At 52.4% G+C, this 23710-nt stretch overlaps 9 protein-coding genes across 9 annotated transcripts; 2 read left to right on the top strand and 7 right to left on the bottom strand.

The window, feature by feature from the left end:
* Nucleotides 1-186: 186 nt before the first annotated feature.
* On the bottom strand, nucleotides 187-1489 carry GT037_009083 (uncharacterized protein; the record flags this gene model as incomplete). The annotated part of the gene is made up of 5 exons (XM_038934130.1): nucleotides 187-261; nucleotides 307-468; nucleotides 513-1019; nucleotides 1140-1190; nucleotides 1238-1489. The coding sequence occupies 5 exons, from the start codon at nucleotides 1487-1489 to the stop codon at nucleotides 187-189; spliced, it is 1047 nt and encodes a 348-aa protein (XP_038783475.1).
* Nucleotides 1490-2710: 1221 nt separating this feature from the next.
* On the top strand, nucleotides 2711-4063 carry GT037_009082 (carrier protein; the record flags this gene model as incomplete). The annotated part of the gene is made up of 3 exons (XM_038934129.1): nucleotides 2711-2785; nucleotides 2840-3157; nucleotides 3419-4063. The coding sequence occupies 3 exons, from the start codon at nucleotides 2711-2713 to the stop codon at nucleotides 4061-4063; spliced, it is 1038 nt and encodes a 345-aa protein (XP_038783474.1).
* A 620-nt stretch (nucleotides 4064-4683) lies between these two features.
* On the bottom strand, nucleotides 4684-6047 carry GT037_009081 (nadh dehydrogenase flavoprotein mitochondrial precursor; the record flags this gene model as incomplete). Its single annotated transcript, XM_038934128.1, has 4 exons — nucleotides 4684-5160; nucleotides 5211-5501; nucleotides 5552-5698; nucleotides 6000-6047. 4 exons carry the CDS (start codon nucleotides 6045-6047, stop codon nucleotides 4684-4686), a joined length of 963 nt encoding a protein of 320 aa, XP_038783473.1.
* A 678-nt stretch (nucleotides 6048-6725) lies between these two features.
* GT037_009080 (uncharacterized protein) lies at nucleotides 6726-8162 on the top strand (the record flags this gene model as incomplete). Its single annotated transcript, XM_038934127.1, has 1 exon — nucleotides 6726-8162. One exon carries the CDS (start codon nucleotides 6726-6728, stop codon nucleotides 8160-8162), a length of 1437 nt encoding a protein of 478 aa, XP_038783472.1.
* Nucleotides 8163-8350: 188 nt separating this feature from the next.
* GT037_009079 (uncharacterized protein) lies at nucleotides 8351-9561 on the bottom strand (the record flags this gene model as incomplete). Its single annotated transcript, XM_038934126.1, has 5 exons — nucleotides 8351-8467; nucleotides 8541-8646; nucleotides 8693-9098; nucleotides 9154-9410; nucleotides 9461-9561. 5 exons carry the CDS (start codon nucleotides 9559-9561, stop codon nucleotides 8351-8353), a joined length of 987 nt encoding a protein of 328 aa, XP_038783471.1.
* Nucleotides 9562-10155: 594 nt separating this feature from the next.
* Nucleotides 10156-12938, bottom strand: GT037_009078 (uncharacterized protein; the record flags this gene model as incomplete). Its single annotated transcript, XM_038934125.1, has 3 exons — nucleotides 10156-10529; nucleotides 10587-10979; nucleotides 11030-12938. The coding sequence occupies 3 exons, from the start codon at nucleotides 12936-12938 to the stop codon at nucleotides 10156-10158; spliced, it is 2676 nt and encodes an 891-aa protein (XP_038783470.1).
* A 1886-nt stretch (nucleotides 12939-14824) lies between these two features.
* On the bottom strand, nucleotides 14825-19841 carry GT037_009077 (magnesium transporter alr2; the record flags this gene model as incomplete). Its single annotated transcript, XM_038934124.1, has 8 exons — nucleotides 14825-14942; nucleotides 14993-15148; nucleotides 15199-17676; nucleotides 18309-18335; nucleotides 18400-18812; nucleotides 18862-19156; nucleotides 19221-19562; nucleotides 19615-19841. The coding sequence occupies 8 exons, from the start codon at nucleotides 19839-19841 to the stop codon at nucleotides 14825-14827; spliced, it is 4056 nt and encodes a 1351-aa protein (XP_038783469.1).
* A 1493-nt stretch (nucleotides 19842-21334) lies between these two features.
* Nucleotides 21335-22223, bottom strand: GT037_009076 (uncharacterized protein; the record flags this gene model as incomplete). The annotated part of the gene is made up of 2 exons (XM_038934123.1): nucleotides 21335-22014; nucleotides 22079-22223. 2 exons carry the CDS (start codon nucleotides 22221-22223, stop codon nucleotides 21335-21337), a joined length of 825 nt encoding a protein of 274 aa, XP_038783468.1.
* A 519-nt stretch (nucleotides 22224-22742) lies between these two features.
* GT037_009075 (uncharacterized protein) lies at nucleotides 22743-23457 on the bottom strand (the record flags this gene model as incomplete). The annotated part of the gene is made up of 2 exons (XM_038934122.1): nucleotides 22743-23052; nucleotides 23228-23457. 2 exons carry the CDS (start codon nucleotides 23455-23457, stop codon nucleotides 22743-22745), a joined length of 540 nt encoding a protein of 179 aa, XP_038783467.1.
* Nucleotides 23458-23710: the final 253 nt, after the last annotated feature.

The raw sequence follows: 23710 nt of genomic DNA, 5'->3' as shown, positions 1-23710 counted from the left end.
AACACGCCTTCCAGTGTGTGTGATATATCCATGTGGCTGCATGACGTCGGAACATGGCGCCGAAGAGGAAAGTCTCGGTGTAGAGAGCGCAAAACGTGATCACTCCTCGGAATCTACAGTACATATTTCGGACCGAAGTAATATGTAGAGATACCACTCCACACTGAACATGTGTAAATTCCTTTATTATTCTCCAAAGACCTCCTCCTTTGTGGGCGTCTCTTTGCGGCGCAGTGCTACAAAGTACGCCTCTCTTGATTCCTGGAGTCAGTCAGTAAACAACGTCAGTCGCGCAACAAGACGTACCGCGCGTGACGACTCGGGTTTCTCTCGGTACACTTTGGCAAAGAGACGCTTGAGCTTCGTCTCAAACGCCTTTTCCTCTGACCCCTTGTAGTACTTGCAGAGAAAGTGACCGCCAGTCTTCAGTGTATCGAATGCGAATGTCATGGCAGCCATGCACAAGTCCTACAAACATTAGTCAGGCCGAGGCTGGTCGCAGAGACACCTACCATACTACCAGCGTGGTCTCTAAACGCGTTTCCACTCGTGTTCATCAACCTAGAATATGGGTCACTAAGGCTCTTCTTGTAGAAGCCGGCCGTTTGGTCCCAGGGTTCTGACATGTCGCTGAGCACAACGTCCACTGCTCTACCTTGCCGCGCATCCCTCTCCTTCAATGAGAGCCTTGATAGATCCTCTTGCTCTGCATCACTACCCTCTGCTGGCCGCCCGATCGGCTCGAGTTCTGCACCGTCTAGATGAGCTTGTCGCTCAATATCAATGTACCCACGTTCCATGTCGTCCAGCTCTTCTTCAGTAACCCCCTCATCTGCCTTTGCGGAAACTTGCCTCCTAAGTCGGCCCAATTCTGGATCTCGGACGTAGGCTCGAACCTCGTCCTGGATCACAGGTGAGAGGAAATCGCCTTGTATAGTGGAGACACCTCTTGGTGGTTGTGCAGGTATCAAATCTATACCTATGACGCGACCATCTGGGGCAGTACGATTTGCAGCGACCTGAAGAAATTAAGATGGAATCGCTTGAGCAGATGTGTCCGTCAAACCTGAGACCATGAGCCTGGTGCAAATCCCTGGCTTACATGAGCTATATCATCTCAAAAATGTATACAAACTTACAAGATCAACAATGGTTTGTCCGGACTTGAATAGCTTGTGCTTGCCGTTGAGCTATTGCATGTCAGCGACTGTGCATCTTTCGTAAAGGGAGCCATTACCTCGAGCAACTTGAATGCAGCGCGACTTTTTAAACCCTGGACTTTAGCTTCTTTGGAGAAGAAGTCCCTGCCTTGACGTGACTTCCATTTGGTCGAAGATGAAGACGAACGACGAGATGAGGGCACATTTCTTGGTTGACGAAAGTCACGGGTCGTACATGTTGAGGCAAAGCAGGCTGATGCTACTGGAAGACATGTCGATTCCAGTAGCAAGCTATCGGTGAGCTGCCGGAATAGACGACGTGATAGCATAGAGGAGGCGCAAAGGATGAGCCTTCGCCTTCGCCTTTGCCCTCGCAGGTCTTATACATCCTTATCGATAACGGACACGAACAACAGCTCGACAGGTCAGTTATAGTATTAGCTCTGCAGAAAGCCTCCGGCAGAAGAGAACGCAGCTCCGACGTCGATTTGTTGCAAGCGACACTATCATTATCTTTACTAGAGGACGTCTGCTGTGTTTGCAACGGCGAGCACTCATCGGGGCAGCAAATGAGGTCATCTCCGGATTATTATCGTCTTTGACCTCGGAACCTCTCATCGTCTACAACCTCCACGGCCGATATGTGTACCCCGCTGTCCTCTGGAGTCTAGTGACGACGCTATCTTAACTGGGTGTGGGGTCGTGTGCTCAGGAAAGTGTATACTCTGGATGCCTTCGTGATATGTGGTGACAGAGCGGTAGCATTCCGGAAGCGAGACGGTTCCGCATGTGACGACAACCATCTCAGACGAACAGAGCGTACCAAGGTCATGAGCAGCATAACTACAGGACAACGACCTGCTGCGTCTCTAACAACAGCTGATATAAAGGGGGTGACTGCGCGCAGCTGACTGTCATGCCTAGTAAGGGGTGACTGAGGCGCAACGCCAGTTTCCCTCGACCTGCCCTTGTGTTCCCCTGACGTGTTGCTATGATGCGCGTCGAATCATTGTGACTTGGGGTCAGCCCTGTGATTCTAGTGGACTCGTAGTCAGCCCATCAAGGGGCTGACCCCGGAAACAGACGACGACAGGTGTCCACCGGGGCCAGGTATCGAGTCGCGAAAGACCGGGCTGACAGCGAGTACCGTGGTTGTTATAAGCATGTCTGATGGCATTCGTTGGTTGGTGGCGCTAGCCTAAAATCTGCTCCTTCCTCCCGCGGTATCCTCAAATCTCCACTACCAAACCATCCAAACACGACAACACTAACGAGCCGCAATACCCATGACACGCGCGCGAAGACACCTCTACACACTCATCTGAAAACTGCCTTGCATGGAAGATCGAACCCACCGTGAATCGACAAGTCCTGCTCACCTCATACGGCCAGAAATCTGTCTTCACCTCAGCAACACCAACTTCCGATGACCTCGACATTCCGTCGCGCGATCTTTTCTTTGCTTCGATAGAACCTGTCCCTGTCCGGACAATATACACTTCACTTTCTAGGGCAGCAGCGCCACGTTTCCAGTAACGTCGACTTAAGCCATGTCGAAACCATCAGAGAAGCCACAATCGCAAGCACCCGCAATCATGAGCGACGAACCGGGCAAGGGCATAAAAGTGAGTACAGGACACACTTCTAGTCACAAAACATCAATTGACCGCTCATCGCAGCCCCTCGGCACGCCAGACATCACCAGCCTGCAGCGCATTCGCCAGGTCTTCGCGCAGCCAGTCCTGGCTTCTTTTGTTGCTGGCGGCGTAGCGGGCGCTGTATCACGAACTGTCGTATCCCCGCTCGAACGCCTTAAGATCTTGTTTCAGGTCCAGAGTGTTGGTCGCGAAGAATACAAAATGTCGGTCCCCAAGGCACTGGCTAAGATGTGGAGGGAAGAGGGCTGGAGAGGCTTCATGGCTGGAAACGGTACCAACTGCATACGCATTGTGCCGTACTCTGCTGTGCAATTCAGCGCATACAACGTCTATAAGCGAGTAAGTCATTACTCTTTCCTACAGCGTCTTTTTTTTTCGTTTTCTCGCAAGCGGGTTGCTTCATGAACTCTGCGTCAGGACGAACAAGGTAAGGGAGGAATCAAAAAGGAGAGGGGTGACGGTAAGTTGGGAAGGACCTGAAAGCCGGAGAAACAGAGAGCGCTTTAGGGGTGGTGAGGGGTGCACGAGGACACCAAGGAATTTCAATGAGAATGATGGTAACGGGATTTTCCCCAATTTCTTACAGCTGACTTCCCCTAGTTCTTCGAGAGCGAACCAGGCGCGCCCCTCGATGCCTATCAGCGACTATTCTGTGGTGGTCTTGCTGGTATCACATCCGTAACCTTCACTTACCCACTCGATATCGTCCGCACCCGTCTATCCATTCAATCCGCATCGTTTTCCGATCTCAAGAAGGAAGCTGGCCAGAAGTTACCGGGCATGTGGGCGTTGCTTGTGAATATGTACAAGACCGAGGGTGGCATTCCGGCGCTATATCGTGGCATCCTTCCCACCGTGGCAGGTGTCGCACCGTATGTCGGCCTTAATTTCATGGTCTACGAGATTGCCCGTACAAAATTCACACGCGACGGCCAGAAGGATCCCGGTGCTATTGGCAAGCTAGGAGCAGGTGCCGTCTCCGGTGCTGTCGCGCAGACCATCACATACCCGTTTGATGTTCTGCGGCGGAGATTCCAGATCAACACCATGAGTGGCATGGGGTACCAGTATGCGGGAATCGGTGATGCTATCAAGCAGATCATCAAGACAGAAGGCTTTAGGGGTCTCTACAAGGGTATCGTACCCAACCTTCTCAAGGTCGCGCCCAGCATGGCTAGCAGTTGGCTCAGCTTCGAGATGACACGAGACCTGCTGATGGGCAAGCTGAACTCGGGCTTTTTGTAGGACAAACAGTCCAACATGACCATTATCGAACCGAACTACAGCCCAGCGCATTTACTTCTCACTTCGCATCACGAGTACTCTCCGGATTAGACGGCAGGAATCTCATGACGAAGAATCTTTTCCGAAAAGTTAGATACACGACATCGTCTACCGACAGCAGGTGACATTGTATAACGCCAACGACAGCCTTGATTACAACACATCAGCATTGCATTTGGGACCGGCACGGCTTGGGGGGTTTTGTTTTTGGGAACCCCGTCCCATGGATATAGCGAAGGCGTTTGACAGGACTGTAGCCATTGCAGGTTGCACAACATTGCATGCACATTTCTATTTTGATCGTTTTAGGAGTCGAAAACGAACTCGGCAAGGAACAATTATGGATGATATATAGAAGCATTCGAGTCCAATGAGTGAACATGGCATGGCTTGTACAATATTGAGAAGTCAGGAATAATGTAACCACTTATGCATTAACATCGACTTGTGAGACATGTGCATGTAGATTGTTGAACAAATTTGGTATTTGAGATGGTCTACATGACGCTGCTAGAAGATCAGCCCCCCAAGACTTTTACTCTGGATGCAAGGGAAGATGTTACAGTATTTACAAAAACCCTCTATAGCTCACCGTCCTTCCTCAAAGTCTCGTTGCCCCAGGGCTCACTTGTCAAGCAAGTGAGACCGCCTGCTGGCTCACAGCTCTTCCTTCCGCTCAATGGTCCTGGTGATGGTAGCTTGACACCGCCAGCTGCGTATTCCCGCCCCTGCTGGTTGGCGAGAGCCTCGCCAGCACCTGCCTCTACGTTGAGCGATCCCTTGCCAGATCCACTCGCCAGGCCCTTGTCTCCGGGCTGCGCACCGGTGGTTTGAGCGGCGTGCTTGAGAGCCTTGAGCAGGTTGACTGTTGAGTCGTATGTGAGGTCCTCGTAGTAGTCGTCGTTGATTTGGACCATGGGCGCGTTGGCACATGCACCAAGGCATTCTACCTCTGAGAAAGTGAAGAGGCCATCCGCAGTGGTCTCGCCGTGGTGTACGCCCAAGACGTCTTCGCAAGCCTTCATAACGGAGTCACTGTCGCAAAGCATGCATGGGGTCTAGATGCTGTCAGCTGCTGCCCTTAATGCCAAGCATAGAGTCAACCCACAGTTGTGCAGACCTGGACGTGGAACTTGCCCACTGGGTCCCGGTTGTACATGGTGTAGAAAGTCGCAACTTCGTACACACGCATTGGTGGCATCTCTAGTATCCGCGCAACCTCGTTCATGACGCTGATGCTGCAGAATCCGTGCTGGCGTTGTCCCAGGTCGAGGAGCGGCATTACGGCGGCCTTCTTGTACTGCGAGGGGTATCGGGAGACAATCTCTTGGATGAGTTCCTCATTTTGTGGTGTGAACTTGAAGGGAATTTTGAGGTTATTTTGGGGCGTGTCGCGGTGCTACAGATATGTCAGCTCGGCTTTCAGCGCAAGACTCAGAAAAGACATACGACGTTGAGCGAGCCGCTCTCGTTCCATGACGGCCGCGATACGCTGAAAGCCCGCCATTGAGCCCTCTGGAACTGTCGCGAGGCCCGTGGGGCAATCCTACATGCGAGGGGGACGAGTCTTGAGGCCATGGTGGGTTGTGCTGCGGGCTGGAGGCGATGGCGTCGATTGAAGATGTCAACGATGAAGCTCATCCGAAAGGCCAAGTCAATGTACAGGGGCCGTTACAATCAGCCGCCTCTGATTGGCTGCTCTCAACACCCCACTCCATCCGGCCTTGCACGCCTCTTCACTCTTACTCCGCATAGTTCAGGTCTTCTCAAACATCGCTTCATGCTGGATATGATCGATAGTATTACCTGATCGCCGCTCTCCCGAGAATGCATGGGTCTACGAACTCGCTGTTTGAAACACATTACCGCCTCTGCTGCATCCAACCATGCCCAGTACAGCTGAGCCCGCCACGTAGCTATCCCCACCGACACCGTCGTCTTGCATGGTGTCGTCTCTGCACACTGCGGAAGCTTCATTTTTCTCTGCCATAGGCGGCATTCTAGCCTGCGGGTTTCTTTGCTGGCAACGTCTCCGTGTTAGCCTGTGAGCGAAAATGGCTCGGTACAGAGCCGCATCGATGCTGCTGGAATGCGCCTACGGCGGTCAACCACGTCTGATCAAACTGTGGGTCTGCTAACACATGAGCTGGGAGCACCTCGCGACCTTGCAACTTTTGGGAGTAGCAGTCGGTGGGCTGAGGAACGCACAGGATCTCTCTTTCTGTGCCCTCGTAGGTGGAAAGACACGGTAGACAGTGCATCTGGCCAATCGGCCGCTGCTCGCCTCATTGACGGCGCTCCGCGCGGACGCAGCCGCGACCGCTGTTTGATGAGTTGTACTGGTGTTTGTATGTCAATCCGGTGCCTTCACAGGCTTAGAACAGCATCCGCTTCTTCCAGCCTTGTTTCAGAGTCATATGATGCAGCTACGTGTACGAGGCCATCACTCCTGCAGCACTTCACTAGTACATGGGGGCGGTCAATACCCTCGGCGTATAAGTATTAATCACTGCTATCACAACATTTCCTAGTTTTCCTCTCCACAACCCCTCTCCGTACCCCATCGTACACTGCCGACTTACCTTCGTGTTCGTCTCTCAGCTCGTCCACATCTACGCCCAAGATGTGCAGGTACACAATAACAATACTCGAATGCGGCCACAAACAGAATGATCACGTCGACACATACAACTGCCCCTACTTCGAAAGAACTAGCGTCAGCTGTGACCGTGAGAACCCTAAAACGAAAGACCGCTGCACCATAAAAACTTGGAATGAGAACGGAATCTGCAGTAGATGTCTCCGCGAAAACGAAGAAGCCGCTATGCGCCGCGACTTGGAGAGGGAGAGAGAATTCAAACGCAGGGAAGCCGCAGAAAACGAGGAGGCTCTGCGACGTGGTGAGAGAGAACTCCTCGAGAAGAACCGCAGGCTAGCAGATGAAAAATGGCGGGCTGAAAAAGAGGCCGAGGAACAAGCCAGGGAGAGAAGTCGTAGAGAACAGGAGAAGAAGAAGGCAGCAGAGGAAAAGCGGCGGGCTGAGAGGGAAGCTGAAGAACGAGCTAGAGAGAGAAGCCGAAGAGAACACGAAAAGAAGATGGCAGCAGAGGAGGCACGCACAAGAGAAGTCGAAAGGCAGAGTAAAGCAGAATACGAAAGACAACTGCAAGAAAGGCTGGACCAGGACATGCAGATCATGATTCAAAAGTCCTTGGACGAAGCCGCACGGAAGAAGAAAGAGGAAGAGGAAGAAATGCAGAGAGCATTGAGAGAGTCCGCAAGATTGGAACATATGGAGAGGAGCTATCAAGAAGACGCAGTAGGTTCAGGCATTGAAGATCAGAAGCAGCATCTGCTAACCTCACTCCTCCCACAGATCCGATCTACTAGAACAGACGTCCCAATAAGGACAGCTGCGCCGCCTTCACCACCCGCCACTCCACCTATGAAGAGCATGCCACCACCACCACCACCTCCTGCTCCAGCTCCAGTTCCTAAGCCCGCAGTCGCCAAATCTGCTCCCCGCCCCCCACCAGCACCCAAGCCCGCTACGGTATCCAGGGAAACAAACTACGCCCTCCCTCCCGTCGGCGAACAGAAGATTGGCCGCTTCAAACTAGGTGGCCGCAGCGTGCCTATTCATGAATCTCAAGATATCCCCGACACACCCACAACTTCGGGCATACCCATGTCACCTTCAAGTCCAGCGCCATTTGCGCGTCTAGGTGGTGCAATTGCGCCATCTGATATGCCCATCATGCGAGAGCTCAAGGGTCAGGTTCCGCCCGTTGTACCAGCAGCTATGGATTCAAAAGCGGGACTGAGGAAGACAGGTGGACCAAGAAAGGCGCCTCCACCAGTGCCGGAACGCATAGGTGTGGATCCCAAACTTGCAGCTCTGCTAGCGAAACAAAGGGCTTGGGAGCCCGAGGATGACGGCGAGATGGGTGCAAAGATTGTTACGCCGCCTGAGTCTCCGTCGGGCATCCAAGCACGTAGGCTAAGTCCGGTGGAATTCGACACTAAGCGCAAGTCGGGCTGGAAGAAGGAAGAGGAGTAAAGGTTTCAAACTTGCATACGAGGCGTTAAGGGAGCGATATTCACATGATCTCAGTTCATTCGTGGTATATCATGTAGCACATCAATCTTATTACAACGTCCTTTTCATCATGGACAGAATGTCATCATCGGTTCTGGATGTGTCCTTCCCTGGTTCGTGTCTTCACCTGAAATAAACACCAAAGAGCCTTACTCGACGTAGTATTCCCGCTTCAGAAACTCAGCGACATGGTCTACCTCAGCGTATTTAGTCTTGGAGACATCCAAGTTCTGGCGCCTCTGACCGCACTCATCAAGACTCTGACACTGTACTGATGTTAGCAATGCAAACTAGATGTGACCTCAGCTGCGAAGTGGACAGTATAGGTGATGAGTGTACCATATCAGGGTCATGCTTAGCGTATTCGAAGAATGCATCGACCTTCTTTATGTAGTCTGGTGTGTTGAGGTTGTTTCGCAACATGCGTAATGAGTCGCTTGCGTATCTGGTAATGTCAGCCAGCCTTCCACTGCCCGTGAGCATACACATACACCTTGACATTTCCATTGAAACCCACATCCTCCATGACGTTCATCACAAGCTTGGCAGAGACAGTGCGGTCGGGATGGTCGAGCTGGTCGCCCTCCTCATCGGTGCTGAGAGCCTCGAAGTAGTTCAGCATACGGATGTTGTTTGCCCGTCTATCCCGGATGATCGTTGTGATGATGTCCTTCACATGCTGAAGAGTGTAGGTGACCTTTCTGTCCGTCGTAGAGATGTGCGGTATCTCTGAGTTGTATAGTTTGGCTAGTGACTCTTCGGAATACGCCTTGTATCCCTTCCCGAAGTATTCGCTCTGGGGAAGGCGAAGGTAAATGATCTGTACATTGGAGCGTCCGAGAAGTGGGGAGGCGGAGATTGTGTGCTCTCCAATCTGGATCGTCGTATCGTTGGCAACTGCGACTTTGGTGAATTCCGTTGCGCGTAATCAAGACGTCTTGTAGTGCCTTACCTGTTTTTACCTCTGTGAGAGCAGACAGTGACTGGTTGTCATCTGCATCACCAGATGACGCATCAGACATGAACTTGTAAGCATTTTCAAGACCACGTTCAAGCTCTAGCACACGAGTGTGATTGGCTGCTTCACCGCCGCTATCTGCAGTAAGAACGACCGTGGTGATGCATTTGTAGACGTAGAGATCATGGTAGAGGTCTGGGTTTTGGAACAGCAGGCTGTCTATGGTGTGAGCGGTAAAGTAAATCGAGCCACTATGCACATTAACGTTCTGCTGTCACATAATTTTAGCTCTGTGGCTTACCCAGCGCACTGCGGAAATGGCGATTCAGCAGTGGCGGGCAGTGCTGTCACCAAGAGTGTCAACAGCGCGGCGAAGAACAAGAAGTAGCGTGGGACAATCATATCGACGAGTAAGCAGCGGCAGTGCGGTACGATATGAGGAGAGTAGGGGGAATCAATTCGAGAGCGATAGGAAGGTGTTGTTGAAAGGGTGCGGCTGCGGGCGTGAGGGTGAGGTTTCTCGTCGCGCCGAGTTGCAATGCTTGCAAAAGGAGCAGCCGTGACCACAGCAAAGAAGGCGCGCCAACAAAGCTAACAGACTTCACCATTCCTCTCCCAGTCTCCCAGGGTAGATAGTCACAATTGGGTCTCAGGTACTAACGAAGCTGTAGTCAAGCAGTTCAGTCGTGGCCATCTGTGCGACATCTTCGAGATCCTTAGTAGTCTTCACCAAGAGTCGAGCCCATCTTGCAAACAAAAGAAGACAACGTTTATTACGTATATACCAAGGGAATAGTATTAGGGATGAAAACAAGAATGCATCTTGACACCGTGATATCGTAACCTCATTATCATGATCGAAACCATCTTAGAACGCCGTATACAAAATCTCCAGATATAGGGAATACATGAGCCAAAAATACGAAACACATTGTGAGCAAACAACGTAGAAAAAGAGAATACATGACAGGAAGAAGGCTACTCGAGCAAAAGACGCTATCGAAATATGCTTTGCAAGACACTCTCCAATTGCTTCGCCAGCGGATCCTCAGGTTGCTGACGCCCACGCTCATCAAACCGTGGTGGGAGTTCAATGGTGGCGTCAGACGCATCAGACCCAGGACTCTCAGACCTATGACGTCTCTTGCGTGCTCTACCAGACTCTCTCGTAATGTCTGATCGGTCGTCGTCTTTACGTCGTCTGTGACATTTGTGGCTGTGATCGTCCCTGTGTCTGTGCTCCCTATCAGAGTCAGGCGAAGGCTCCCGTGAAGGCTCCCGTGGGGGTTCCTCTTGTGGGTTCAGGTCAAATTTGACGCTCTTCTCCTCTGTTGGCGTCGGGCTTGGGCTACGCGGTTCGTCTACGGGACCTGTTCTAGTATCAGCAAGGCTGTCCAATTCATGGGCAGGCATCGGCCTCAACCCACCACGCGCAGAAGCGAAGTTATAGTGCTCGTTACCGCCATGATCAGGAACTGGAGCACTCACATTGTCACCCCCACGTCGTGGCTGACCATAGTAGGGTTCATGTTGTTGTTGATGTTGAGGAGCATACGGATTGCCGAGATGTAGATCTTCGTGCGGTGGGTTGACAAACTGCGATGGATGATTTGGCTCATATGCACTTGGAGGGGGAGGGTAGTCTGCCGGATTGTACGGAGGGTATGGGTTGTTTGGGTTGTGGTCTACTGGAGCAGTAGGGGGAGGGGGGAAGTAGTTTGATTCAGGGAAGAAACGAGAGTCGTTAGGATGGGCAGTGGATGGCGTGGGGCTATCATAGGGGCTGTAGGTGCCAGTGGAGTAGGCTGAATCATCCTCGCCTGGTAATGTTGAGTATGCTAATTGCGGTATGGGCGAGGGGTGGACTCACGTCGTCGTTCAGCTTCCTTCTCGGCCTTCTTACGGTCGCGTCGCTTTGCTGCTTCATGAGCAGCCAAACCAGCGACACCAGCAACCGCCGCCGTCTCTGCGACCGTTCGTGCTCGACTCTTGCTTCGGCTCCGACTCCGACCATCAGATGACGAGGAGCTTCGTCGTCTTCTGCTACGGTGCGAACGGCTTCGGTCCCGGCTCCGGCTCCGGCTTCGACTTCTGGCCGGGCGATCGGTGTATACCGGATCACCACCGTACTCTACTAGAACAGGTTCACTCACTGTACTTCCACGCCTGCTACGGCTACGTCCGATAAGGCGGGAGAGCACTGACCTCGACCTTGAGCGCGACCTTGACTTGGACCGCGATGCCGACCTAGCCTCCTTCTTAGCCTTGCGTTTCTCATATAGTCCAGTAACAGCTGCGCCGGCAACACCAGCAGCAGCGATTGGCACGCCCTGTCGGATTCGGCTGGGCGATCGTTTGCCCTTGCGCTTTCGAGACTTGCTGCGGCTACGTGCAGCGAGACCGGCTACAGCAGCAGTGGCAAGACCGACTTGCGCTGCTCTATTGTTACGGTGCTCAGGGTCTAGGTGTTTGCTCGTGCTACGAGACCTACCCCTGTCAGACCCAACAGCTGAGACGGACCTGTGTCTTCTTCGGCTCTTCCTAGAGCGTGATCGACCTCCATGACGCGACCTGCTTCGGTGGCGGTCTTCTATGACCGTGACTGTCTCCTCTTTGACCGCCGTCTTGTTCTTGTTCCTCTGTCCAGCGGCATAGGCGAGGGCTCCAACACCAGCGAGAGCGGCGAGCGTGCCCAACTCCTTTACTCTCGACTTGCTGCGGTGACGAGACTTGCCGCGTCGGCTGCCCCTGCCTCGCTCAGAAGAAACAGACCGAGATCTATCACGGTTGTTAAATCTATCGAGAGCCACAGCACTCACAGCACCCAATGTGCCGTAGCCAAGGGCATTCCCAATGTTGCCTCCAGCGGCTTCACCCTTCCTCTTGCGATGATGTCTGATGATCTGTCCTGCAGCAACCCCGGCAAGAGCGCCCGCAGCAACATCACGCTTAGTTCGGGTCTCGCTTCCACCCCACGTGTCTTTCTCTTTGTGGATGTAAATATCGTCGTCGCTGTAGTAGTTCTTATCTCCCCATCGATGATCATATTCACGCTCGTCGGCGTATCTCTCATCGTAACGACCACCTCGGTCGATTTCCTTGACCCTGCGCTCGTAGTAATAGTCTTCCTCGTGGCGCGGACGAGCAACCTGTCTGTCTTCTTCAGTAGTGCGCTCAACAAGCTCATAGGCTGGTTCTTGAATGCGCTCGCGGATGATGATGGGTTGCGGGGCCTCCTCCCGAATAATGATAGGTTGCATCTGCATCTGCATGGGCTGGGGGGCTTCATTGCGGATGTAGATGGGCTGGGGTGGTGGTTGGGGGATCGGCTCGGGGCGGAAATACTCAGTAGACCTCGAGTACTTCTCCAGTTCATAGGGCTGCTGTTCGCGTGGGAAGATTTCCCGGTCGCGCTCGTAGTCGCGGGAAATGCGAATCTCGGTTCGGGCGGGCGACGGGGAGCGCTCATACTCGCGCTGGATTCTGTACTCGGAACGCTGAGGGGAGACTTCGCGCTCGCGTTCGGTGTAGTGGTAGTGTCTCACTTCTCGAGCAGGCTCTTGATGACGTTCAATGACATAATCTTTGACGGAGCGGCGGTCTTCGAAGTCGTCGCGGCCACGGTGGACGAGGCGCATCTCGGATTCGTACGTGTCTTCCTCGAGGCTGTGGTCGGGCACCTTGTAGCGCCTCACCGTGGTATAGCCAGCGCCGCTTCCACGCGCCGACGTGGTGTCCCACTCGCGCTCGCGCTCGCTTCTCTTGTAGATGACCGACATGCTGCGGCGTGGGTTCGTGGAAAGTCAAATAGTGGGGCAAGTTGCAGTGTGGTGAGAAGTGGTGCAGATGGGGACGAGGACAGGACAGGAATGTTTGTAGACTCTGGCGTCTGGTGCTCGCCTACTGAGCCAGTCGCTATGAGTCGCTGCGTTGGGTGACTGCGTACGGCTGAGCAAGGGCGGCTGGCGGGCCTGGGGTGATTGGCGAGCGTGGTGATCAACACACTCACTATCGTTGGGGATGCGCGATGCTGGTAGCACTGCGATAGCAAACGGAGGTGGGGTAATAAGAGGGTGAACCGGAGTAGGGACGAAGACGTCAAGTGTCAAGAATAGCGGAACCCGTCAGAAGACTTGATTCTGGCCTGCCCAGAGGCTGGAGGAGGTACCCTGGGGATGACGTCAAGGCCACTGCGCACCACCTCAACTGATTGCACGCTGCACCATGTCTGCCAAAACCACTTTTCTCCGACTAAATACTGGCACAGTCAGGCAGTGCACATCCGACCAAAGTCTGTCTGTCCATCTGTCTGCCTCACCCTCTTTGCAGACCAGATGGGCTCACCGCGCCGTCGCAGCCCTACCATCGAGCCACGACGGGAGCGCGCGCATCGCACATCATGCGAACCACTGCCTGCAACTTGTCACATTCGCTAGAAGTTTCTTTTTGTGGGAACATAGAACTCACCGGACATTGCGCCATCACCTATGCGCATAGCCCCGCATACGGTGAGCGCTCGAGCATGTGGACGGTGCCCATACTGCCCATGGCCTTTGCAGTTCGAGCGGCTGACAACGACTCATGCCGCTGACTGCGCCTCCGCTGCCAACTCTGCTGCCTGTGACTCCACCATAGCCAAAACCGTGATAAAGACACGACTTGGGCCCAACTTGGAACCTAGCTGCAAGACAAAACTTTGCTGCCGTACCGCATGCGAAGCCCAAAAGTGAAGCGACCCAATACACCAAGGGTTACCCTGCAAAACTCATGTACAACGCTCCAGAAGACTGTCTTCTTGACGCCATCAACGGGAAAACGCATCATTGAGGCTCTTGACGGTTTTTTCCCTTGACCGCAAACTCGCCGACGCCTCTGGGTAGTGACCGAGGAGACGTCTGCCCAACGTATTGAGCACCTTGCGGCCTTGCAAACAATAACCCAGAACCTCGTACAAAAGGCCGTGTTTGCACCCGACGTACTTCGATCGATGGAGACACACATCAGAGTGCTGTAAAGATCGAATCAGTACCTGACAGGCTTCTCCATGCAAATATCTGTCCACTGCCTGAAAGCCCTTGTACACGCTCTCACGACCACCAGACAGTAAACACATATTCCTGCAATCGCGCCGTGGAAGGCTTCCTTTTGGTCCGGTGAAACGGCTCATCATGTCTTTCGAGGTGACCACATCTACTACCTACGCGTTAGCACACTGAAACCAGCTGCATGATGACTATTGGACATGTCTCAGCTCCCCTACACGACTCTGCAGCTTATGTGACCCTCCATTCACCGGAAACACAAAGTTGCCGGTGGTTCGAGACGGATACTATCTAATCTATGCGGCTTCCCGTGTGTGCTTGCGTAAAAGAGGGGTGGCAGTGGGGGCCAAGTGTGTGCACAAATCTACTTTCAGTCTGAGCGGACAGTGAGTTGGAGCCTCACTGTCAAAGGCACATGGACGTGTGGAGAGCAAACGAGTTTCACATATTAATTGAACGACAACCATCATGTCTATACATGGTAGTACAAAAACAAACGTGTGTACTGTCTCTATCCAAACTAGCCCAAGAGCGACTCGGTGCGCGTCAAAGCCATCCCAAACGCCGCGTGGTACAATGTATGCTTTCAACCAAATAGCAATCTACGTTTTTCTCCTACTCTATCAAACAATACCATACACTCTCTTTGCGATGAAGTAGCAGAGGAGACCGAAGGTGATGAGGCCTCCAGTAATGGACCAAAACCAGTTGAGATTCTCAATGTCTTGACCGGGAACGAGACTAAAGCTGGTTAGCATGTGATTATACCAAGGCCGGGCGACTTGACTCACCAGTTCATACCCCAGATACCCGTCACAACATTCATTGGCAGGACAATCGTTCCGAGCACTGTAAGCTTACCCAGAATGTCAGATGTCTTTTCTTGACGTTCGTTCATCCTGATGTTGATCTGAGCGAGATAGTTGCTGTGAGCACGAGAGAGGAGGCTGAGAAGCGGGTTAGTTCATGGCCCTATAACTGTTCAAGTTCAACTTACTTCTCGTAGTGCCCTAGATTGCCCGTCATGGTTACAATGTGATCTTGGATATCTCCAAGGTACATGCCGATCTCATTGCGAGGGGCAATGTCCCACTGCTCGTTGCAGCGCTTCGCGAAACCCTTAATGACATCGGCCTTGTTACCCAACAAGCGGTAGAGGCTCATAACCTTCTTTCTGCATTCTCCAACGCGTCGCAACATGTCTCGGCCACTTTCCTGCTGCGACTTCACCTCGGGAGGCTCGTCGTAGTGCGGATTGTTGTAGCTGTATGACTTTTCTTTCTCAGCTTCCTGTTCCTCTTCGCTCGAATGAAGTCGCAGTATAGCCTCGTCAATATCATCAACCTCTTCTTCGATCTTCTGTATCATAGGCGCATAAGCATCGGTGACATCATCGATAATGGCATACGAGATCCAGTCGGGAGATAGAACAAGGTAATCTGAGAGTTGACGAATACGGCGACGGACGTTTGCAGGATGCGGTGTCATAGAGAAGTGGAAGCTTATTACACCTTCTCTGAACACAACAACATACAGGTTGACAGGCTCTAGATAGTCTTCACTGTTCTCGTCCTGCTCAAAGGTACGGTAGTTGATGAAGTAGTAGTGCTTGAAAAGCTCAACCTTCTCACGTTGCTCTTGCATCAGAATGTCTTCTGACGTCAATGGATGGATGCCAAACGTCTTAGAAATGACCTTCATCTCAGTCTCCGTGGGGGACATGACATCCAACCACCAGGCAGGCCGTGGGCCATAGCGCTTCGGCTTCTCGGCCTCAGGTTGATCGTTCTTGGGTGCGTCTGTGGGTCGGGGTGTAGTCGAGCGCGTTTGCTCACCAGAGGAATACTTGCCCTCTGCTTTCGAGGTTGACCGCGTTGTTGTCCGAGAGGCGTAGCCGTTGGGGCCTGCGTGCAGCATGTCATCCTCCGTGTCCGAAGAATCACTATCCTCGTCCAAGATTGGCGGGTCAGGGACGAAGAGGTTCCTGAAACTCTGTCCGGGTTGCAAAAGTTCGCTAATGCTTTGAGAGTGAATTGTGTTGTCGAAAGTCTCGTTGAAGTAGGTAAAGCGGTAAGGAGCGTCGCTGTCCTCGCGATGCCAGACGCGTCGCCTTGGTCGGAGACGTCCTTCTACCATGAGCGGCTCACTAACCTTGCGCATACGCATGCCCTCAATAGTCCGCTGCTCCTTCTCCTCATGTGCCCAAGCTTGTAAAACGTCGAGATTGGGCCAGCGGCGGCGTCTTCGGCGACTCGTTGGCTCGCCAGTCGTAGGAGCGTTCATGTAGTCTTCGTGTCCCATCTCAGACATAGCCTCGTGTGGGAAGCAGACGTCTTCAAGCCCAGAAGTCGTCATACGGCGTCTGAAGTCGCCAGGACCAGGAGGCGAACCCGAGTGACCATCCTCATCGATATCGATGAGCGCATCCCGAGACGGACTGGTGGCTCTTCCCGGGTCAGACATGTGGTCTAAATCTGTCGGGAGCATGACATCGTCTAGGCCACTAGTGGCCTCGAAGGCAGGGCTGGTGGGAACAGATGGGGGGTTGTTGACATCGTACTCGTCGAGGTTGGTCGCAGAGTGGTGGTGTTGCGTGAACAAGTCAGGCCTGTGTTCGGGCATGGGCATATGCTTTGGGCTCTTCATGGACGTCTTGCTTCCTCTTCGGGGTTTGCCGCTGTTGGAGCCATAGCTAGTGCCTGTCCTGATGTCGCGCTGAGAAGAGGCCATCAGGGGCGTTCTGTCGTTGGCGTCTTCGTCGGCATCACTATCTTGGACCTCTTCAGGGGTATGCGACAGCCGGGAGCGGCCATATGAGTTGGATGCTTGGAGGCGCTGGGGTACGTTGGCGTTGGACTGACTTGCCCTCGGCTGGTACATGGACGTTACAGGTACGCTCGGTCTGCGCGTTCGGATAGTCGGTTGTTCTCTGTGATCTAAGAGCGCTTCGCTCTCGAGGCTCGTGTTGCTGAGGTTGCTGTGGGTGCGGTAGAAGCCGTTGCTTCCTCGCGACTGGCCATGGCTGGCGACATTGGCCAAGCTTGGACGTTCATCCATCGAGTCGCCTTGTGCCAGGTCGGCTCCCGCAGCAAAGGACTGACGCCGGTTGCGCCTCTTCTTTCCGCCACGGTGAGTCTTCTTCTTCTTTGGTGGCGCAGATGAAGCTTCCAGCCCTGGACGCGGCGAGTTGCCAGGTGCTGCAGCACCTGCGGACGAAGGGCCTGGATTCGATGCCATTGCAGGGCAAGCGCGTATCGAGATAACAATGACAGATCTAGTGCTGTATGACAAGGAGGTGCAGCAGTGAGGAGCCACTGGGACGGAGACACGAAGGCGGTTGGGCGAAAAGCGCGTAAGAAGTGCAGAGTGTGGAGTTCCTGCGATATTCATCTTGAACCTGGCTGGCAGTGACGTTATTATTGGATGTCCGTGCCCAGGATGTGGGTCTAGCCCCAGTCTAGCCTCTCCAACTTTGCTGTTCGGCATGTTCGCATGTGTGAACCATCAGGTGGATCTCACTCATGCCAATGCACTTCGACTTTTTCACAAACTCTATCATGTTGCACTTCCATCCCGACTCCGATTGCCATGTCGTCTCAGCATGAGTCAGGGGGCTGCTCAAGTACCTAGGTAACCTCAGTCGCGTGCTCAATAGCCCGATTAGGTCGCGCCGGGACATCGCAATCCTGCATGCCCCTAGCGTTTTGATTCGACGCCATTACGCTTGTCATTCCTACTCCGTCCTCTAACGGTAATTCCATGCGTCACTAGTCGTCAATAGATTGAAAAGAGCAAAGGACATCTCTCGATCCAGCACCAAACACTGTATATGCATCATACCCCGCCACTCTACCATATCGAGTGGCGCAGCAGTGAGATAACGGCTTGATTCATCATTGGTAGCTCTACAAAACATATCGAAAACTGGGCCCGTAGTTTTCGACGCCTACTCTTCGTTTGCCTTCACCGCGCGCTGCCGCCTCTTGCAGCGTTCCATACTTGCGATCTAGTTTCTTGTTCTCCCACACAAGAATGGTCCTCAGTAAGAGAGATAGTAAGCAGAACAGAAACATAAACCCTGCGCATATGGACTGGCCTTTCACATACAAAGGTCCCTCAGATGTGGGGTACAGCCTGTGAAGGTGGAGGTACGAAGTCAGTCTATGTCTCACATGTGTTTCGTACAGACACAACTTACCTCGTTCCTAACAAAGGCCCACATTGACCAACCAGGTTCAGGATGACAATACCAAAGCCTCTCCTCGTATCAGAGCCCTGATTGTTTGTGACCCATGGAAGAACATTTCCAATAGCTGGAAAAATGCCGGCAGCAGCCAGAAAAACTCCGAAGTATCTGGCGGCCACGCTCTTGGTTGTAGCCAAAATCACATATCCGATTCCCCCGATGGCCGTAAGGATTGCGATCATGATGCCGCGCTGCTGTGTCCGGTCTGCGATATAGCATGTAACTATAACGGTGATGAAAGAGAGGAAAAAGGGTGGTGCTGTCAATCCCTGTGCGTTGACACTCGAAAACCCCATTTCTTTAAGAATTGTGGGCAGGAAGACCGGTAAGGATGAGAATGCGACATTTCCACTGAAGTACATAAGCTGTTGTTGATGTCAGTCAAGCACTATCGCTTCAAGTCCATAGACTTACACCGAGTATCCAGCCTTTCACATCCATCAGTCCTTCCAGAATCTCTTTCCAGTCGATGCCTCCGATTCTTGTCGCGGCGCCAGCCTGTGCCACACCACGAGCTCTCGCAACCGCCTTCTCTTCCTCTGTCAAGAACTTTGCCTTCTCTGGACTGTCTGGCAGAAAGAAAAACGCGACTGCGGACATCACCACTGTCGGTAATCCCTCCACCAGAAATAAAACTCTCCATTTTGCCATTCCGGGGTTACCACTCGTGATACCGTATGCCAACGCGCCTGCAAAGGTATTTGCCAATCTAACGGCGGGCATATGAAATCAGTACATGGCTCACTTGCAGTTTGTAAACAAAGATGACTTACGGAGCGGCTGACAAAAATAGTCCACATCTTAGCCCAAGTTCGTGCCTCAAATAGAAGAACGAGAGTAAGAATGGGACACCAGGACCATAAGCGATTTCTGCAGCTCCCATGATGAATCGACATGCCATCATTCCTCCCCACGAGGTTGTCGCTGCTTGCACGGTCGAAACGAGGCCCCAGACGAAAACGCAGCCCGCAGCCCACATATGTGGAGGTATCACTTTCCACATTATCGCGAGGAACCCGAAGACGATATAGGAGATATAGAAGATGGTCAGAAGCCACTGGTACTGCGGACTACTGAGACCGAGATCATCTTCCATCCCTGCGATACGGGCGTTTCTGGTACTCAACGTTAGCAATGACCTCAAGTGTTAGATTCGATTCCGTATACCCAATGTTCGATCTGTCCAAGAAAGCGAGCAGATATAAGGCGGAAAGCAACGGGACGATGTGCGTGTCCAACTTTCGTCGCACGCGCTTCTCGACTACTGGGTCGATTTCGTCTGCCACTTGCGCGGCTGGTACCGCTTCGATATCTCCATTGTCTTTGATCGATTCGATCTTCTTCTCCCCATTCTCGTACTTGAGTTCGAACTCTTTTGATGTGAACAGCCGCATTGTCGCTGGCGCGCAATCTCACTCTCTCTTGGAATAAAGCACAGCAGGCACAAGCGGAACATCAGCAGGGGAGCGGAAGTATAAGCACTCACAAGACTCGTGCCGAAAGGCTTAAAAAAGTGCCGAGATCGGTACGACTACACCACGCAGCTTCATGATAGGCGTGTATAGTCGCTGCTTCGGGAATAAGGTGTGACGATGTGGGGTGTGAGTGGGGAGATCGACATTGGGGTTGAGGTCCTTTGGGCGGAACTAGGCCCGCACACCGGAGTGCGGCCGAAGTCTATGTACGAAATCCTCAACGAAGTAGAGTCACTGTCTGTAGCGTAGACCAATAAATGGGTCCCTGCAATCGTCATTGGTGTTAGGGTCCTGTGGCGAGATGAATGTAGTGTCGTGTCACTATGCGACCGGATAAATTAACCATGACCACGATGCCCAGTTGGGAGGACGCTAAATTCATGTGGACGACAACCGTCTACCATTTCATTAGTAGCACGGCCAATCTCCTCTGTAGTATGCTTTTCCAGAATAGCTTCTTTAATGCGTCTTTGTCGCAGTCACAGTAGAGGATTCTTCATAGCCGTTACTACGCCAATAACATTCCAAAACAAAAGAGAACTCACTAGTGAAGACATGCCCTTCTTCACATGCCAGAGCAAACAAACATTCATACCCTGGTCGGCCTGAATACTCATCCCCATTTTGCGATGACCTCTGTCAAGGCTGAGTGTATGTGTCGAATTTGTAGTCTAATTTGTATACTACAGGAGGTAAGTACGTGACATGTGGGCACTTTGCCTGCGTGTATGCATCTGCATGTTGGACTTACGGTATCATCGGGAAAAACCTGGGCATCGGCACAGGTAGGCTACACCCTGCTGTAGAGAGACAACCTCGTTATCGTCTTCTAAAGCGCGATGCTTTGTGAGCCTGAAGTCATGTAGGTGGTGGCGTAGAGAGTGCGGATTCGTCTCCGATACATTCGCTTCAACATTTATCGGTCCCTGCGTCGAGTGAATCCCAATTCATCGACGATCCTCCTCGAGAAAACGGGTCTGAAAACCCCAAAAATTAAAGGCTGATGCCGTGCCATAGCCGTAAGTATGCTGTATGCGAATAGCTGGTAGTACGGGTAAATAAAGAGTAGCTTCTAGTAGCAGAGTCGTATAGGATAAGAAAGAGATTAATTGCGTGTGAGTCCTGGCGAAGTTGCTGAGGTTTGAGTAGAGGCTGCTTACCGCTAGCCACGTGCGAGGAAATAAGGCAAGAGCGAAGCAGAATATCGTCCCACCAACGTCTTCCTGCTGTTGCTCACGTGGTATCCCAATGGTCAGTACAGTAGAGAGAAAATTCCAAGGACACTGGTATCCATTGAACAGCTGCCGTGAAAGCATGCCTGTAGGCGTTTACATAATCTTACACTAGTACTCTCCATATCCTAACGCCATACGAACTCCTTATAAAACTAGATCACACACATTTCCTTATTCTTATATAGCAATATGCGTCATAGTCTGCCCTTGCTTAACCTGCGGACCCAACGTCGGTAGCGGCTTGTACTTCTGCTGTTGCACTGGTGTCCTACTCGTTCCTGGCAACGTGTTTGTCCCCGGATAAGGCTTCTTTGGATCCGGCTTCTTCTGCTCGACAGGCGGTGTAAAAGGCTTTGGCATACCGGGCTTAACCGCTGCCTTCTTGGTCGTTGGGTATGTGGGTTTCGGCATGTTGTTGGTGTCTGGGAAGGCCTTTGGAAGAGTCTTGTTTGGTGTAGCTCCGGGACCTTTGAAGGGCGGAATGGATCTCGTGGCTCCACCAATAGCTTTCTGACCACCACCTACAAGGCCTCCGGTGGCCTTTGTGGCGTTGCTTGTTACGTTGCCCACTGTGCTATTTGCGCGACCTACAACTCCCCCAGTGACTCTGGAAGCGCCGCCTGCTACACCCCCGACGGTCTTCTTCGCTCCTCCGACCGCGCCATTGACTTGGTTGTTTCCCGGGTACTTCTTTGCGCCTATGGGTACTCCACTGGTAGTCGGCTTGTTGCTCGCAGGGGTCGAGTTCGAGCGCTTGATCGCAGGCTTTCGTGCTGTAGAGGGGAGGGCTTTGCCTGCTGGTTTGTATGTTTGTCCAGTGATTGCACTGCCATAGTTCGTTGCTTTTTTCTCGATCCCTAGACGCATGTCAGCGAGTCTTGAAGAAACATACGTGGCCGGGCAAGATAAGGGCCAACATACCGTTTCCTACACTCCTTCCGCTGTTCTCAATCATGTCTCCAACCTTGATAAGTGCATTTCCTCCATATTCACCCGCCGTCTTCTTTCCAGCGTCTACGAAACCCTCCACCGAGTTCCAGATAATATTTGAGATGAAGCTCGTCATTCTGCAGATCGTACAGCAAGCTTCAGATTTCAATTGTGATCGAAAAGTAGGTCTAAGGAAGAGCTATGGTAGTATCGTAAGAGAGCTCCCGAAATCTAGACTGCTGAACCCCAGACCATGATGGCCGATGATGAATACCTCTAGCGCCACCACAACTTGAACCGGTTTCGCTACCCGTAGCATGCAGGGGGGCTCGCTGCCGCCCCGCGTCAAATGACGTTGTTGTGGCACGGCAAAGTGGGCCTGAACCAAAGTCCTGGATGGCGATCTCTGGTGCAGGTTTTAGCTTGTGTAATAGCTTTATGCGATGGCATGTCACTGTTCAACTATGCCTGACATGGCTGAGGCTGAGTATCACAATATTGTATGTTTGTCATTCAAGTCATTGTCTTTCGTCGATCATGCTATTCGTACAAAGTGCGCTACTACTATGGAAACCTTTTCGTTACATATCCGATAACGCCAATGAAAAAAAGAAACGCTTATTACTACTCATTGCTTTGGACAAAACATTACAAACTAAGCACCTTGTCTAGCCTTCTCGGCGCAGATTAGCGCAATGATACGACTCAACTCTGCGCTCTGGGCAAACTGCTCTTGCTTGGTTTTGTCGTCTACATCCTCACACGCTGCGATGTCGTTACTGACTGTCAACATGCGGTTTTGGAGCGTGAGCAGCTTAGCAAGGGTGTTGTCGAGGAAAGGTGCGCTGAACGTGATGTTGGTTGGGGAGGCGCCGTTGTTAGGCATGCGCATCTCGAGTTTCCGGGGTGGCTTCTTTCCAGAGTTTGATGGAGCAGATTGTTGTTGTTGCTGCTGTGGTTGGGGCCTATGGAAAGTCTTGTTAGCAGATGCACGTCGGGATAACAGACAGCGCAATAGGGGTTCAAGTTTTCGTCGGTAGATGGTAGCGCAGCCCTGATCTTCAACGCCGTCGAACCCAGAACCAGAGAAACGCTGCCAGGGGAAATTCAAGGGAATCCGGGAATCTCAGGGAAACTCACTTCTCACGCTCAACAAAAGTCATGTTCTCCGCCATCTCGGCAACGCGGTTCGCGATTCTCGAAGCCATGATAGTGTATGGTGACATCTGAGCTTGCGACGCTCCGTTGGTTGCGCCATTTGTCTGAGGCTTCTTGTTCGCACCCTGAGCAGGCTTCTTCGCAGACCTTGAGGCGGTGGTCTTGTTGGCGGTGCGCTTGACGGGCGCGGATGCTACTGAGGCTGCGGGCATGTTGAAGGATGTGATGTCTAGTTTCGAATCAAATCTGTAATATTTATCAGCTCCAGGTTCAGATGGATATTTGAAAGCTGCTCGCGTGCACTACTCGAACATGCGCCCGGGTCGACAGCTGTAAAGATTCAACGTACCGCTATCTTTGTGAGTGTATGATGTGATTCCTGGAAGAAGGGACGCAGTGGATGCAGTCTTAAGAATTGGTGTCTACCGGAGCGAGTATAGTGTTACTGAAGTAGCTTAATGACCT

The sequence above is a fragment of the Alternaria burnsii genome (genome assembly GCF_013036055.1).
Source record: "Alternaria burnsii strain CBS107.38 chromosome Unknown 697, whole genome shotgun sequence".
Classification (NCBI taxonomy): Eukaryota; Fungi; Ascomycota; class Dothideomycetes; order Pleosporales; family Pleosporaceae; genus Alternaria; species Alternaria burnsii.
This window is presented reverse-complemented; position numbering and strand designations above follow the sequence as displayed.